The sequence below is a fragment of the Lissotriton helveticus genome, chromosome 1_1 (assembly GCF_964261635.1).
Source record: "Lissotriton helveticus chromosome 1_1, aLisHel1.1, whole genome shotgun sequence".
Taxonomy (NCBI): domain Eukaryota; kingdom Metazoa; phylum Chordata; class Amphibia; order Caudata; family Salamandridae; genus Lissotriton; species Lissotriton helveticus.
The window spans coordinates 1055232407-1055249071 of record NC_136057.1 but is presented as its reverse complement, the minus strand read 5'-3'; the positions used below and the strand labels follow the sequence as shown (position 1 = coordinate 1055249071).

The following is a 16665-nucleotide window of genomic DNA, read 5'->3' as shown; positions in this document are numbered from 1 at the left end:
TCGATCGTTCTGTGGCAAACCTCATCTCTGTCACTATTCGAAATCACTGGTAACAGGAATATTGTTCAATAAGGAATATTTGGGGTGAAAAAAACCAAATGTTTCTTTGGTACAGTAGGCTCCACAAAAAACTAAAGCCATCAAAACAAGATGCTGCCATAGTGGGTCATCAATATACGAACTAGGGCGAAAAAAGCACAACTCTCTAGAGATAAGTGAGGATGCTCAAAGGTATTTTGTTGAAAGACCTCGGATGGAATCCAATCCCTTTCAAACTAAAATACTTTTGAAATAAAAAACTGTAAGATTTAAATGCCTGTGAAATGTTTGTATGGAAGATAAACAATGAGCCAGTGCTGCTTTCCCTAGAGGAAGAACTCTTTAGCAAGTAGAGACGATATATAATTGGACACTTAATATCCTTGAATTACCTACCAGCAGCCCAGGATGTACATGGTGGATGAAATTAATCTTGTGTCCCGTGATATCATCCAAACTGTATTGCATGAACAAATAACAGAATCACCCTATAAACTGTATTTTATTCAGCCAACTCCAAGAGATTACCCTGCCGCCAACAAAAGTATAATACAAAGAGCAGCCAATACCTTCATCATCTAAATGGAGGGAGCACCCACAGACACAGGGTTTTCTGTTGCACACACTGTGAGCCGGAGCAGCAGGAAGCACATCCTTGCCCCTAGTAGAACAATTACAGCCTACAAACTTTAACTTCTGCCCTTATTAGAATAACAGTCCAAAGAATTAAGAATAAATATTTGTCTGCACTACAGGAGAGTTTCTTGTAAAGGAACAGTGATAGGGACACTTCTCTGGTTATCCTGCCTGGTAGAGTTCTGATAACCCGGGGACAAGAGAGGTTGCTGTAGTATATTAATATCTGAACAAGGGAGGGTAGGTGTAGGCTTGAGACGTGTTAACTTTATTAGTATGTGGTACCATTGTGAACAGTGAAACATTTTCCAGTGATTCCTGGGACAAGTGAAAAGATGTGCACACATTTGTGCAGGAAGTGAAGGCAACTTGAAACGTGCATTAATACATTGTGAGGAATCACAGAGATCTGTAGCAGGCAGGAGACAGCTGTTCTGGTTTCTAAGACACCTTACTAGCTAGGCATGCAAGACTGAAAGCAAGCAGTACAAGCTATGGCACTGACTCAACTTACAGGCCATTTGTCAGTAAAACCTTGTAACAGCACCAAGTGTCTAGAAACCTCTTCCATACTGGTATAAAAGAGTGTGCTTCATACCAGGTCTGTTTGAAATTGTCTGTGCTGCGATCCTTTTTGCCTTTAGTAGGCCGCCACAAGTAGTGTGCCCAGGAGTCTGGGAAAGCATTGTATAACAGGAAGAAAGAGAGAGTAATTGAATTTGCCTGGGTTGGTACGTGAATAAGTAGCAGTGCCAACAGCTGAACAACTGGGTACATTTCTGCAGGGGAGTATCTAGTGAAAGATGTATGTTATGGGGTTTTGCAGCCAGTTATTGTAATTTGGGGAAAGTGACAGGCGAGCTTGCTGCAAGGCATCCCCAAAGGACTCCATCCCTGCACCCCTGGAATTGAGGTGGGGCTGGTGGAGTACGATCTCTTTTACAAGGGTCCAATCATATGCATGTCTTTCTGTATGAAATGATCCTGGCCAGTGCCCCACAGGGCGAGGTATGAATTACAGAGGGGCAGACTCCCTGGGGCAACCCTCAGCCCCAGCATCATCTTCCCAGGTATGCATGGGAAGTGGAAAAAAAAGTAGTTGGAGGAAAGCCCGGAACTACGTTCGCCTAAGCACCAGTAACTGGGTGATGTAAGTATGGTCACTGTTGGAGATATCCGTCCCGGAAGGGGAGATAAAGAATAGCTGGGATCCCCCTGCGTTGTCTATGGGGTGAGCTTTGCCAAATACTTCGTCCTCGGCTAAGTACTGCCCAAAGGTTTCCTAGGTAGAGAGTCCTCGCATGCTTGCCATCTCATTTTAAACCTTTGGGGAACGCATGTGATTTAGACCCTGTCACCGGCTCACATGACCCTTTGACTTTCCTTTCCAGATTACCATGGTGATGTACTTTACTAGATCTGTTTCCCGGTAGACGGTCAAACAGCCCCCAGGTTCCCTGTGTGCCAGAGACTACTTTTCTTTGTGCATTAAGCCCAGAGTTTGTGAATTAAGACCAGGCACCCCTGCAGCAAAAGGCAAGTCTTTGTTTGTGGATAGTGTTGTCTATATATTATTATCATTATTATTATTATTATCAACAGCGTTTATCCAGGGGCGGCCTCTCCATTAGAGCAGAGGACCGCCTCCCCCCACCACCAGATGAAAATAAAAAGATAATAAAACGGGTTCTAAACCTGTTTTATTATCGATTTATTTGAATCCCCTGGACCCGCCTACTGGACTCTGATGAGTCTTGGGGGCGGGTCCAGGGTATGACACTGCTGGTGGGAGAGTGGTGGGCACTCCCTTCACTGCGCATGCGGTCTTTGGCTGGCCGTCTCAGGCCGGCCAAACCCCTCATGCGCAAAAAGGCTTTCTCCAGCCTCAGCTGCGTTGCTGGGCCTGGAGAGAGCAGGAACTGGCTCAAAGTGTGCCTGGGAGCGCAAGTTGCCGGCGCTCCTGCAAATCCAGAAGCTGCTCTCATGTGAGAGCAGTTTCAGGATTGGCCGCAGGTCAGGCTGGGAGCCTGTGCCCAGGGCCAGAAGAAGGATGAAGCGATGCGCGGGAGATGGTGGCAGCAAGATACGTTTATTTTCTTTTTTTGCCCCTAATCCGTCCCCACCTCACTCCTCCCCCCCTCCCTCCTCTGGCCTGGCCCGCCTGCCCACTTTGCCTGGGGAAGGCCCGCTATTGCTTTTATCGTGCGCATGGCTTCCCAGCACTAGCCATCCCTGCTGGAGACCAAACCAATTAAGTAAACAAGTATTTTTTCAGATGCTTTCTAAAACGTAACAAATCATCATTAAGTCTCAGTCTGATGGGCAGAGAGTTCCATAGTTTGGGAGTCAGGTAGGAAAAAGAGCGTTTGCAAATTCTGGCCCTCTTAATTCTTGGAACTGTTAGAAGGCCTAATTTCGTTGACTGAATTCTCTGTTGGCCTTCTAGGAGTTATTAAGATGATGAAGGATCTGTGGGCCTGATTTGTGTTTAGTATGATAAGCAACGCATAGTGCCTTAAATTGAATTCTTTTGTTTATTGGCAGCCAGTGCAGTGTGGCAAGCACTGGGCGAGCTGACTGGAACCAGTGGACACCTAACAATTGTACCACTGCTTTCCGGATGACCTGCAGCTTTTTAGTCACTGAAAGCGGACTTCCTAAAAACAGAGAATTGCGATAGTAAAGGAGCGATAGTATGAGTCCCTGTACCACTATTCTTTGTGCCTCCATAGGGAGCCATTTGATCATTTTTCTCAAGGCTCTGAGAAGGCCAAAACACGTCACTGTCCAGAATGACTCCCAGGCTTTTCACTTTTGGTTTGGGGGATGGACGATCTACTAAGGACGGAGGCCAGGTAAGTTGGACCTATAAAGATGGGCTGTTTCCAACTACCAAGACCTTCGTTTGCTCCCCATTTAATTCAGGAAAGCTTGCCGCCATCCAGTTGGTGACTTGCTCTAAGCAACTATTTCGTTTTTTGGATGTCAGATCACTGCTGGGAGAAAGAGAGAAAATACCCTGGGTATTGTCAGCATAATAAACCATAGTAGAGGCAAATGATCATATAATTTCCGATAATCGACAAACGTATACATTGAAAAGTGTGGGGCTAAGGGAAGAGTCCTGCAGCACACCACACTTTAACTGATGCATCATGGAGTGAAATGGCCCTTCGCTCACTTGAAATCTCCTGTTAGTTAAGAAGGATGATAGCCACTTCAAACTAATGGCAACTTCTTCCAGCCTATGAAGAAGGAGAGGGTAAGAGACTATGTCAAAGGCTGCGCTTAAGTCAAGAAGAATAAGTGCAGCCGATCCACCCCGATCCAAGACTTGTTATAGTTCCTCTGTGATTAATGATTACGCAGCTTCCATGCTGCAGCTCCAAGAAAACCGGTTTGCATAGGATGCAGAATGTTATTATTTTTCAGGAATTCAAAGAGATAGATATTAATCGCCTTCTCCAAAACTTTACCAACACGTGGAAGCCATGAGAAACGTCTATAGTTATGTGTCTATTCTGGGACTAACGCAGTTTAAAAAAAAATAAAAGGCGTATAATAGCATGATTCCATGCATCCAGGCAGGCATACGCAGGCAGCAGCGGGACTCCTTCAAAGGTTATGGTTCACAGTAAAAGCTAAAAAGTACCTTCTAAATCTTCAGCAGATTCAATCAGTCACATGCAAAATCTACCCAAGCCAACAGAGGCTGATGGCTCTTTTTCAGATAACACGCCCTTTAAGTGTGAGAAATGTAAGGGTGATGGCTTCCTACTTAGCCATAGCACCTTACACACAACTACATATTCGCCCACTACATAAGTATCTAGCCAAGTAGTGGTCACAAGTGTTGGTGGAACAGAGAGTTCAGCACAGTCTCAAACGATGAACTGATAAAAATGTGTCACTAGCTGGCCATTTCTGGACCCTCAGCCACAGCTGACCATCACCACAGATGCCTCACTCACGGGGGCGGAGAGCACGATGTGACTCTTCAGGGTACTTGTATGGAAGAATGTACAAAATAATCACACTAGTTTCCTTTAACTGGTAACAGTATAATTGGTGCTCAGAGAGTTTCAAAACAGACATGATGAAAACAGACAGCCTGACCGCCACATATCACATTCAGAAATAAAAGGGTACTCACCTCAGCACACTGCCTTATCCCAAACAATCTGGTACAGGATCATTTACAATCAAATATAGCCTCCTCCAGCAACAGATATAGATGTGGCTCTTATTGTTTCTTTCGGGCGGTTGACAAAGTCTGCAAATGACTGAAGAATGCCACAGTGGCTTCCGCCCACTGCATCAGCTTATCTGCCACCTTCTTCCAAAATTCACAAGTCATCCTACATTCATAGCAATCTGGAAAAGCTCGCCCCAATCATTCTTTTGTCTTTGTTGTGTGGCCCTCCAGCATCAATTTTATGCAATACTGCTTGCACTAGGTTTACTCCAGAAGTTTAAGTTGAGTAAATGTATTTGAACTTGGCATTCCTTGGTGCTTCTCGGTAAAAACTATGCACTCAGTCCCATTCTACACCAACTGTGAGTTCTACCTGCAAGTCATCATCCACTCCTGATCCGACATGATCTGCCTGTATGTAAGCTTATAAACAGTTTGTTCCTTCTTATGATCCAGCAGACCCGAAATTGATGATATCGTGTCTTTCAACAACGCACAGTCAGGCTAACCCTTACTACTAGGGCAGTTCTGAGCATATCCACCATGCCATCCGATGCTAGCATGGTACACATCTATGGTGAGTATCCTGCAGCACCTCAGCAGAGTCTGGAGTCCTATAGCAGAGTGGGTCCAGTGGGGAGAAAATACACATATGTAATTATAGAGGATAGAAGAGCACCTTAGATACCCTACTCCCTAATCCTACATTTATACACTGTTTAGTGTTTGGGAGGTTACATTGATTCCAGTGCTAAAGAAGCACTCACGGGGGTTCGAAAAGACTAATCATCATCTTCACATTTGCTTTGAAGGCGGAGGAACCTGCTGAGGAGCCTGAGGAGGAGCCAAGCCCTAGAGCTCCAGTTCCACTTCCATCTATCACACCAAGAATTACCAAGGAGTTACCGAAGCCCCCTGTAGTGGTGGAAAGTGAACCCACCAGAGAGGTGTGTATGTATGCCCATGTATTCATGCAACGTGTGTTGATGTCTGCCCATGTGTAGGTCGTTCAGCCCATTTGGGAATATGTGTGTGAGCTTCTTTATGTCGTCAAACATGTCATTGCATATATGTGTGTGCAGTTGTGTGGACTGCGGAATGCTCGTATGTGTTATTCTGTCCTGATCTTAGTTTGTAGGGCTCAGGGATGGCCAGTAGTTAGGGTGGGTGACAAGGAGTTTGTTTTTAGGGCTCTGAAATGGGTAGTGTATAAGGGTGATTAGGGTTTTTATTAGGGATAAGGGAATTATAGTTTAACATAATAAATTAAAAGTAACATTAATTTAGTTTAGAAAAAATATTTGGATTATTAAAAGCTATAATTAAATTTAAATTTAAAAATGACATTAAATATTGTAAAATGTTATTAATAAAGCTATATAAGTAAATGTACACATAGATGACTAAACCCATCTAAAGCTAAATACAACGTTAATATCTATAATGTAATTTCTCAAATAATCCCATAGTCCAATAGTTACTCATAGACTTCTTTATTCAATGATCTTGCTCTTAGCCAAGCAGTAGTTTCACTCTAGTCAATCATGTTCCATCCAACACATGTTTGGTCAACTGGCTTCATCAGGTTCTCAGATGCTGAATATGAGCACTGAACCGTGAATACACAAACTTATGGCCTCTGGGATCTGTAATGAGTTAATTTGGGAGTAAGGCAAATTTCGGAATCGCTCCAAATCCAGTGGTGGCTGACAAGGATCAGGGGTGGTGGGGTGGTTGTAGGGGTAAAGAAAAACACGTACCTTTAATCGTGTCTCTCCACCGTCGTCTCTCCTGGACGGATTGGAAGAGGAAGCAGGAAGCCGGCCAAACATTCATGTGTACTTTCAGCGTGCTCACCACTCCTCCCTCTGCTCCCCCCTGCTCCTGTGTGAGCAGCCCAGACCCACTGCTTTACAGCAGTGTAAAAAAGGAAAAATAAAATGATAATAACATAATGCCATTATCTTTTTATTTTTTCCTGCTGCTGCAGTTTTGTGGGCGGGGCGGAACTGGACTGCTCAAACAGAAGCAAGCTGAAATCATTCAATCAATACTTTTTCATAAGATCAAGTAATATAATTCTCAATCTTTTTAGGATGTTTCTTAACTTCATATTATTCAAATACATTTCAAAAACACAATTTTCATATTAATCATTCCACATATATGTATGAGGCCAATAAAACCATTTGACTAGTGTAATGTAACATGAATTTGTGCATTTTTGTTCATGGTGGATATATATTTAAAGATGTTGAATGTATTTCATACATATTTTGGTTTGAAATTCTTATATATTATAGAATGCTGCAGAAATATGCCTCATTCATATGTGGGCCAATTAATATGAAAAGGTGTCTTTGAAATGTCTTTTAATAATTTGAAGTTCCGATAAATCATAAAGATTGAGACAATTAAATTACTTGATCTTATGAAAATTACGTTCTTCTCTGCAGCAGCAATCCTGTTCGGCTGGACCTCCAAACAATGGTTTCTGGCCTCGTAGAGCCCTCATTGGCTACAGCCCTCATTGGCACAGCCGGCAGCTTTGTCCTGCTGGAAGTTGTCGACTTCCAAAAAAGTTACAAAATCGGAATGTAGAAATCTTCACTGTGACTCCATCCAGTGGCTCCCTGACCGTGGTGCCTTCTCCTCGACACCGCCAGCTGCCTTACCCTGCTGAACTTTACCTTCTAAAATCTTTCCCTTTAAATTTCCTTTAAGTCTGATGGTAAGCTAATACCGGTCCCAATCTACCTCTTGCTGCCGAACCTCGCTCCATTGCAGTCGGCCTTAACTTTTGACTTTGCCCCAGTCTTGTGTGACCAGATACCCACAGTTGGCACTTTGATCTGTTAAACGCTATTTTTTTTTTTTTTTTACGTAAAGCAATTCATCACTCCTGTTCTACTGATTGGATTAAATTCATGTAGGTGTAATTTTATTTCTTAACGTTTACTCTAGTTTTCTCCATTGATTTGTGCTTTTTCTTGTGTTGTGTTTTCACCTTATTACTGAGTGTATACTTTACACACTACTGCTAAGTTAGCCTGATTGCTTTTGTGCCAAGCTTCCAGAGGGTTAAGGGCAGGTTATTTTAGGATTGTGGTTGTTGCTTGAAAGGGGTTTACAACTTCCTAAATCAATAACCCAATTTCTAACAGTGTGCTTGATAGGAGGAATATATTATTTGTTTAGGCATGTTGTAAGTGTGTGCAGTGCAGTGCCACAGCTAGCATTGTGAGCATTATTTTAAGAAAATAATGAAAGGTTGATTTGTCTTGTCATGACTTTTCTTTGTCTTTCAGGAGGAGGAGGAAGTTGAGTACGAAGAGCCTCCTGGACTTCCCGCCAGACCCATAGAAATGGACGATGACTATGAAGATTGTGAAGTAATTCAGAGGGAGGCCCCACCACCTCTCCCTGACAAAGCTGATGTAGATGAAGATTATGAGAATATGCCAGATCTGCCAGTGAAGGATGAACCTCTGTACGATGTGGGGGATGTACATGAGGTAGACTATGAGGAAGTTCCAGATCGTCCGCCTGCCAGGGGTTACGAAGCCAAAGCTCCCCAAGGTGGGGTCACAGGTGAGCCACAGGGATGGACACAGTAAGAATATGCACACGTGAAGTACTAAACAGACGGGCCTTGTAGGATGCAGGCAGTGTCTCTCTGTGACATAAAATAGGTTCAGGTACCAAAAAATTGTCCCAATAAAAAAAAATCTTCGTTGGTAAATCGCGGTCGCTTGGATCTTTGTGACATATGTTCGAAATGGTCTTTGAAGGTTGTGGAAACAACGTTTCTGATTGCTAGGAAGAAGTACAACTGAATTGGTAACAACATTCAGCACCTTGTCTCTCTTTCTCACCACACCGGCATACATGAATCTTGTTTATTACAAAGTTGAAGCATATTTCTTCCCACCCTTTCTGGCCCACCTCCAGTTTTCTATCTCGCATGACAGACATAGCAAGCTTGCAAGTTTGTAAGCGGGTAAGGAGGTTACTGGTTATTTGTGTACCCTCAGCTTGGTGTCCAGTTAACTGGGAGGTGAATTGTGGCTTACTACATGGTTTTGACCCCAGGTCTTACGTGGTTTTGTCTATAGAAGGAGTGTCTGGATGTAATCACAGGCAAAACAATTCTCTTTGAAAAGGCCAAAAGGATTGGGGTGTGCTTAATTCTGTCAGGGCCTGTTACTAAGTGCTTCTCATCGCACAATGCTGCTGTGGTTGATGTCCTTCTAGATGGTTGTGTGGTTGCAGAGGTGGTGAGCAGTGGAAAAGCAAAACAATTCCTTTCATGATTGGAAGGTAGACATCCTCTGCAAAATCCTTTTTGATAATTATTATACTTACCCATGGAAAGAAGCTTTTTGGGTTAAAGTGGGATGACACGTGCCAACCACAAAAATGCCCTCCTGTTCAAAGTTGTGTTTAACTCTGTCCTTTTAAAATTGCTGGAATCCGGATTAGAGGATTCCAACATCCACAGACATCCATTAGGGAGACCAAAGGAGCAGCTAGTTATTCTAGCTAAATTAATCTATGCTTTCTAGCATCATCTGGGAAGCCTTTTCAAGAGTCAGCAGCATTGACTAAAGGTTCTGTGGCATATCTTCTTCTGGGAGGCAGGATTCCCACTTTCAGCATACTTTATTTGGTGAAATTCAGTTTTCTATGATGACCTCCAAACCAGCAAAGAAACAAACTTCTATCGTCGGATGAACTGTCTAGAAAGAAGCTGAAAGCACTCAGTGCCACCAAGCCAGGATACAGCTCGGAGTTCTTACAGCTCACATCGAATAAGAACTGGTAGAGGAAGGAGCCCTACAAATCTGCCTAGCCAAGGCAATGTCGTTGACCGCCAGTACTTTTACTGGCCCCATGACACTTCTGGCCCTGCACTGTGTTTTCTTAGTAGGGAATCTGAGGTCTTTTGCATCTGATTCTGATCCAGCAATGACTCAAAGAATTAGTAAATTAATAATCAATAAAATTGTAGTCAATAATCAGGGTAGCACACCGCTCGGTGATTGATTACAGCTCGCTGTTCAAGTGGCCGGCCTTAACCAAAGAAAGTGCTGAAAGCCATACGGCTATACGGAGGAAGGAACCCTGAATCTGCCCAAACCATGACAATGCCTACCTACCTGTGCAGTAAGTTACCCACCCCACGGGACTATGCAGTGCCTCATAGAGAGGATGTATTTATTGCGTTATCCAACAATGATCCATGGCAGTCACCAATAAAGAATGTTTTTGTTATTCAGAACCCATGAATAGTGGTTAGCAGCATCATTTAACCCTTAAAGAGGAGTGGCGCACGGGTAAATTTGCTGTGCAGATAAAGTTACTCAGTTACAGTTTTTATTATTCACTACCAGTATTGGGCGATGGCCGAGGTTCGGTTGTTAAGTGCCACCCACCCTTTTCCACGAAGAACACCAGGCCTAGCAGAGCACGCAGATGGCAACAGTTGATGTTAGTCCAGTCCATGGGTCAAATGATCAAGTAGTGGTGCTGGAGCAGCTGATTGGAAGATGAGCCACGAGCTCGCCAACAAGCGATGCAACACGGGGCCTACCCGTGGGCCTGAGGAAACCAATTGGCTCATGGGGTGGGTAGTCACGTGCAGTGACGTGCGACCCATGGAACTATGGATCGCATTGGGTGAAGGAGGTGGCTAGGATGCAAGCGAGAGCAGTTTGGGGATTTTGTTAAATACTTCGTATCTTGGCACCATCCTCCCCCAAAAATTACGTGGCTGAGACATTGATGACTGCCCTGGGCTCAAATGCAGTGCACCGTGGCAGCAGCATCTACTGATTTTGCAGTATAAGAGAGCAGGTTCGGTGCTTCCACAGCCGACCCACAAGACCAAAAAAAGAAGGCAAACAGGACAGGAAAACCGGCCCAAACCCTGGGCTGCAAAGACTGCCCATCTGTTGGTGCCGGACTACCCCAATGGCTAGTTGACGTTTAATACAGTGAAGGGATAGACAACCTGAATAGGTTACTGACTGAGGGCTTCATGAGTGAAATGAGGTTTTGTTAAGGGAATGACGAGGTGAACCGGTGTGTTCTACTACTGTACAAAGAGGCTTGGTGAGCCACGAGGAAGGGCCTATTATGCTTCATGGAGGGGAAGAGCAGGTTGCAAGAAGTGGGATATATTCTGCTTTTTCAGGGCACCCAGCAGATCACAGGGGTTGAACATATTGGCCCCGGGAGGGTCATTTGCAAGGTGGAGAGGATGCAATAATGCCAGTGGTGCTGGAACAGGCACTGTGCTGGCCATCGGTGTCACCTCGCTGAAGCCATATGAAGTGAGAATAAGCTAAATTATCCTTAGGGCGTAAGTGCACCTTATACGGCAAACCTCGCATCGGGAGAGTCTGGGAGAGTGCGGTGTGCAGTGGTGCATTATGTAGTGCTCTGTCACAATATATTGCTAAATTGTAGTGCGGTAGGGTCTGCAGATTAATAGAGAGCACATTCTTCAGTAAAACGACTTCCTTGTGCAAAGAAATCACCAGGAATATCTACTGACTACTTACCGCCAACCCAGTTTTGATTGGGGAAGAAAAAGTTCTCGAAGACTTTTCGCAACGTGTGATGGTATGTATTAATGACAGACCTGGGAAACGGTGGTGTCTGAAAACACAAATTGGCATCGTGGCGCGGGGCTTTCCACTTCCAAGCAAACTAGTTCTATACCAAACTCCACCCTCGGTTCACACAAATATGTGAAATATGACATCGGTTTCAGTCTGATTGCAGGTTGCTGTTCTTTGCCTCTTGGGGTTAGGATGGACCATCATGAATTAGTTTGAGACAACTAGAAAATGTATTGTGTCTTGGGGAAGTATTTCTCTTTTCTTCCTCGTGCTCTCTTTAGGTTTTTCTCCCTCTCTCTATCTTTCGTCTATTGCCACATAGAATGTGAAACAGTGCGTAATTATGTTGGTGGGGGTGTAATGTGTTCTTAGTTATAGATACCCAGTCTCTTTTCTTTCTGCACAGAAATTCCCACAAACGTAAACAAAACACAACTGGTAGTGACCTCAAGAACACACTAACTACTTTCCCAAATGTGCCAACTCTAGAGAAATATTTTGTGCCTGGTTTGTGTACTTTTACAGACAACCTTGTTCGAAACAGATCCACGTCACATGTAGTGAACACCCCAAGTACTGTGCCAGAAAAAGTAAACCCATCAAAAAGGAAGTTTCAGTCAAATAACTATCCACCCTTCATCAGTAGAACCGTGTGCTCAGGAGAGGCATTAGGTCCTAGTGATGCTGTGAGAGGAAAGACACTCCCTTAATACTGAGTAACTGATCTGAGCTTCTGAGATCAGTGGGTTCTGTGCAAAGGCCAGAGCCGAGCAGGCAGTGTACTAGCCTTATCATGCCGTGCTCTCTGACTAGAGTTGCCTCATTTCTCCATGTTTGGCAAGATACCGCAATCCCATTCATCTTTTTCAATTTTATTTTTAGAAATCATTGGTTGCTTTGTTAGCAAACAAAAAATGTTACTCTCAGAATGCACATATTTGTTAAATATAAGCACAGCTCGGGAATACTGGGCCCTGCTGATCTGAAGCGACCTGACAAGCCCTTCTCTAACACCGAAGAACCTAGGCAGAGTCGTCAATGGTTAGATCAAGTTAGCAGCCCTGAGCCCATACGGAGCAGCACCCCGGCCCTGTGTCTCCACTGCACCCTAATCAGAGTGATACCTGAACCTGTGGACAGGGTGGTGCAGACACCTGTTGGAATGTGAACTGAACCCAGACTGCAACTTACCAACTCCCCGAGCCGCCACCTCACAGCGGAGTCGTGGCACATGTATTTTAATTAGATAAAGTGACTATTTAAGGTAAAATCTCTTCCGTGCAAGGGGAGTCTATTACACTGATGTAGGAAGCTTCTCTGTGAAGGGGAATAAAGCACTTCACCTCCTCTTTGAGAGAGTCCATATCTCCTAAGTGGAAGTGGCCATTCTTACCCCCTGCAGGTGACCACACCACTAATGTGTAAGAAGTCATATCTCCTCTGTAGGTGGGACATTCATTTCCTCTATTGCTGAATGAATGGCCTATTTGTAGGCTGGGCTGCCCTTCCTCTTCAGGAAAGACTACATTCCTTAAATGCGAGAACCATATCTCCTCTTTAGAAGAGTTCATATTGCCTAATTGGAGGGGATTGTAATTTGTTGATGGAAAGATTACAATTTCAAAGCGTCTCCTCTGGAAGTGGCCAAGCTCCCTGTTGGTCTATAGGAAAGATGAGGACTCCTCTTTAGGAGGTCAGTGCCCTCCCTCTGTGAGAGTTCTGACTTCCCTATTGGCTCTCTTTTTAAGACACAGTACCCCCTCTACGTGTGGGACATCAACTGCATGTGTGCGACATCGGCTGTCCTCTGCCTGGACCATGTCTTCTGTCAGGTAGTGGCTACTTGTCTTCTCTGGAAGGGGCCATGATCTGTCTGGATTATTCTGTAAGCCAATTCTGATAAAAGCTATAAATTAATGTACAGTCTAAACAAAAATAACGTGTAGAAATATATCAACATAAAAACAGCATGGTCTTTACAGGGTTGTAGACTGGTAAACAGAGAGCACCTTTGTTAAAGATGAATTTAGTTTTAGAGATAACCCAGCATCTTATGAGTAGGTCATATTTCTAAGAGATGAATCACATCAACTGGCTATATTTAGATGTGAGCAGATAACCACGCGGAAGAGGGATGTGGGTGGGGCATGCCTTGTTTGACCACACACTGTGGAGCTTCTCTCCTGTGTGGCAGACACCACTGTGAATGACACACTTCTCCCTCAGCTTGCTATACAGTCAGGGGACCCCTTGAAATGAGGAGTGGGATCCCATCTGGGAGAAACAAGACTGAATATGGGAGGTCATTTTCCCTCTCCAAAGAATCATCCATTTTGATGCTGAATCCCTTGCTTTAAGCAGATGGACTGACTGACTTTAAAAATTCTGCAGGCCTTAACACGGGATGCTGAATTGCTGGGGAGTTCGGGCAGATCAGAAGTAACACAATATCAGGGAAGCACTCAGCAGCGATGCCCAGACTACATTCATGCCACTCAGCAGAAAATCTGTGCCAGCCTATATTAAATGTCTGATACAATTCACCATGCTACCAGTAGCCTGGGAACTTCAGGGCACTTCTGCACACTATAGCCCAGAGCAGCAGGTACTGTTTGAACCCCTAACTACAATCACACAGGAGGCTTTGAACCATGCAAGATCTCCACCCATGCATTCACGCCAGTGTGCACTCTTAAACCTTCAGTCAGCCCTGGATGGACCACCTTTGCATGCCTGCCAGAGGGCAGGGGTTTGAGTGTGACTTGATAGTCAAATTAAGATGAGACTATGTGTAGTGCCAACCTTAAATTTTCAAAATGTTCAGAGATTGTCTCAGAGTGTATCACACAGCTAATGTGCCACTGACTTGCACTCTGCCTCCTCTGTCCATTTTACATGCTGAGTTAATCACCTCCTCTGATCTTTGTTTTGCCACAGAAGAAGAGAATATCTATGAGGGTACTGACGGTGGGTTATCGGCTGTAGCGCTCTACGATTACGAAGGAGGTAAGGACATTTCTTTGGATGCATGCTTCAGCCTGGTATAGTTTGTGTGTGTCACGGTTGCATGCATATGTTCATCTACAGCCTGTCTGGCTGGTGTCAACAATGTGTATGTCTAATGGCTGTCTTCAGGATAGTTCTTATGGAACAGTGTACACTTGCAAGCGTAAGGGTTTGTACCGGTGTGCTGGAATGGTGACCATCCTCGTGTCTTGTGTGTCTAAAGCTATGGGATCAAGGCACGTTTCACCCGCATTACGAGTGGCCAAGTAATTTTCAATATGTGCGGTAATTCCTGTTTCTGCACACATCGGTTTTATGAGTTTTACAATTTTCATCCCACTGGTGTTAACATGGTGCGATAAAAGATTCAACCACCAGTTTGCCGTCACACTCTAACTCGGACGGGACTCTCTCACTCATACAATGCAATCCCTGTATCCCAGCCAGAGCCAGAGGCAGTCGTCTTAGAAGGGGGCGGGGCAGCACTCCAGGACAGAGTTCAGCTGCAAGTGATTGACATCCACCATAACATCACAGGTAGTCGGAGGAGCGCACAGCAAGAGTGCGCATGTTCTGTTTAGGGCTTACACATTTTGCGACCAGCCCAGAACATGCGCGCACTAGGCTGCTCATGAGAAGAGCGAGGGTTGTTCCATGCTGCTGTTCCAATGAGCAGCCTAGTGCGCATGTTCGGCTGGTCACAAAAAATGTTAAGCCCTAAACAGAACATGCGCACTACTGCTCAAGCCAATCCTGGCGCTGCTGCTGGAGCAGCGTCTGGATTAGCTGAGAGCAAGCGGTACTTGCCAAGGCGCCAACACTGGAGTCGGACACCGGCCCAGGAGGACTCGCAGAGATGGCACGGATCTGGTAAGTTTAGTTTGCTTAATAAGGGTGCTTTATTTTAATCTCCCCCGTGCCACCTGCGACCCCCAACACCCCTCCCCGCAAGTATTGGAGCGCGAGCCGCGACTGGCTGTAAGAGGAGCAATGTAACAAGGTGAAGTTTGATCAGCTAAAAACAACTTAATCATGAGGATTTTTAATGGTACCATAAGCTTTGAAGCCTCTGTATTCGTATTTGCCACGCTGAAGGCCTCTTCCAAGAGGTCCGTGTTTTTACATGCTGATTTTAGTCTGAAGTGCTGCAGCCAGAAATGTGACATTCACGCGTTTGCTTGGTCGCGAGAGGTCTTGCTTTATTAACAGTCTGATGATCTCTCCTGGGAAGTATTCACTTCCCCGCACTGATTCTGGGATTTGGCATACTTATGGTCCAAGTTGAACAGTGGTTAGTGCTGGATGATTAAAGAAAAGAAACGGATGCCTGTGAAGTCTGCGAGTCGCATGTCACAGAGGGCCCAGTTTTTCTTTACTCAGGTCTGTCCACCCGCATCCTTTGAAGAAGTTAGCAATATTTTTACTGGCATTTTTGGTGTGGTATTTTTTAAATGTTTGTTATGCGCAAGCGGCAAGGACATGGGTTAAACGTTTTTTATATATTGCCTTGACGTAATTAAATGTGCACATTTCTCTGCCAAAGGGGTGATTTTGTTCTGCTTTCGCCTGTGCCCAACCAAAAATATGTTATATTTATACCCATGAAATATTAAAAGGTGATCAGGACTAGTGTACAGATTGAGTGAGACTTCAACTTCCCTCATCCTCTCCCCACGCCCGAACCAGTGCACAGATTGTGTCTCAGCCCTGCTGTCTCTGCTGGCACGCTACGGTAAAATCATGTTAAGGAAAAATTGTTTAGTTTTTAAACAGATGTTAATTTGTTTGTAACCGCAAGGCAAGCTTCGTTCTTATACAGAGTGATGTGGGAGGACAAATTTAGAAAAAACAAAAGGCCGAAAAGCCACTCTGAAATTACTGCGTCCAACATCAGCATAGAATCCTGGCATCGAGGAACAAAGTGTTTTAGGGGCAGGACCTTGGCGCACTACATGGTTGATGCCACTGCACAGTCCTGGCTTTTCTTTTTAGCCAATAGCACTTTGCATGCTGTGATTTTTGGGCTGGTACTTATGATGTTAAACAAGAAACTACAAGTACCAGAATGCAACATGTTGAGTTAAAAAACAAGAGCTGGGACAAGTTGAAGGTCCACACATGATAACAATTTGCCAGTTTGTGGAGCTAGCTGATCTCTAACAA

General features: G+C 44.5%; 1 protein-coding gene across 2 annotated transcripts in view; it reads left to right on the top strand.

The window, feature by feature from the left end:
* LOC144820631 (src substrate cortactin-like) overlaps window positions 1-16665 on the top strand; it is a 186473-nt gene that overhangs the window by 156447 nt on the left and 13361 nt on the right. For both annotated transcript variants that reach the window (XM_078677948.1, XM_078677949.1), the window contains 3 exons: window positions 5683-5817; window positions 8179-8461; window positions 14434-14502. In XM_078677948.1, the coding sequence (XP_078534074.1) occupies window positions 5683-5817; window positions 8179-8461; window positions 14434-14502 (487 nt within the window). The remainder of the gene's footprint in view (window positions 1-5682; window positions 5818-8178; window positions 8462-14433; window positions 14503-16665) is intronic.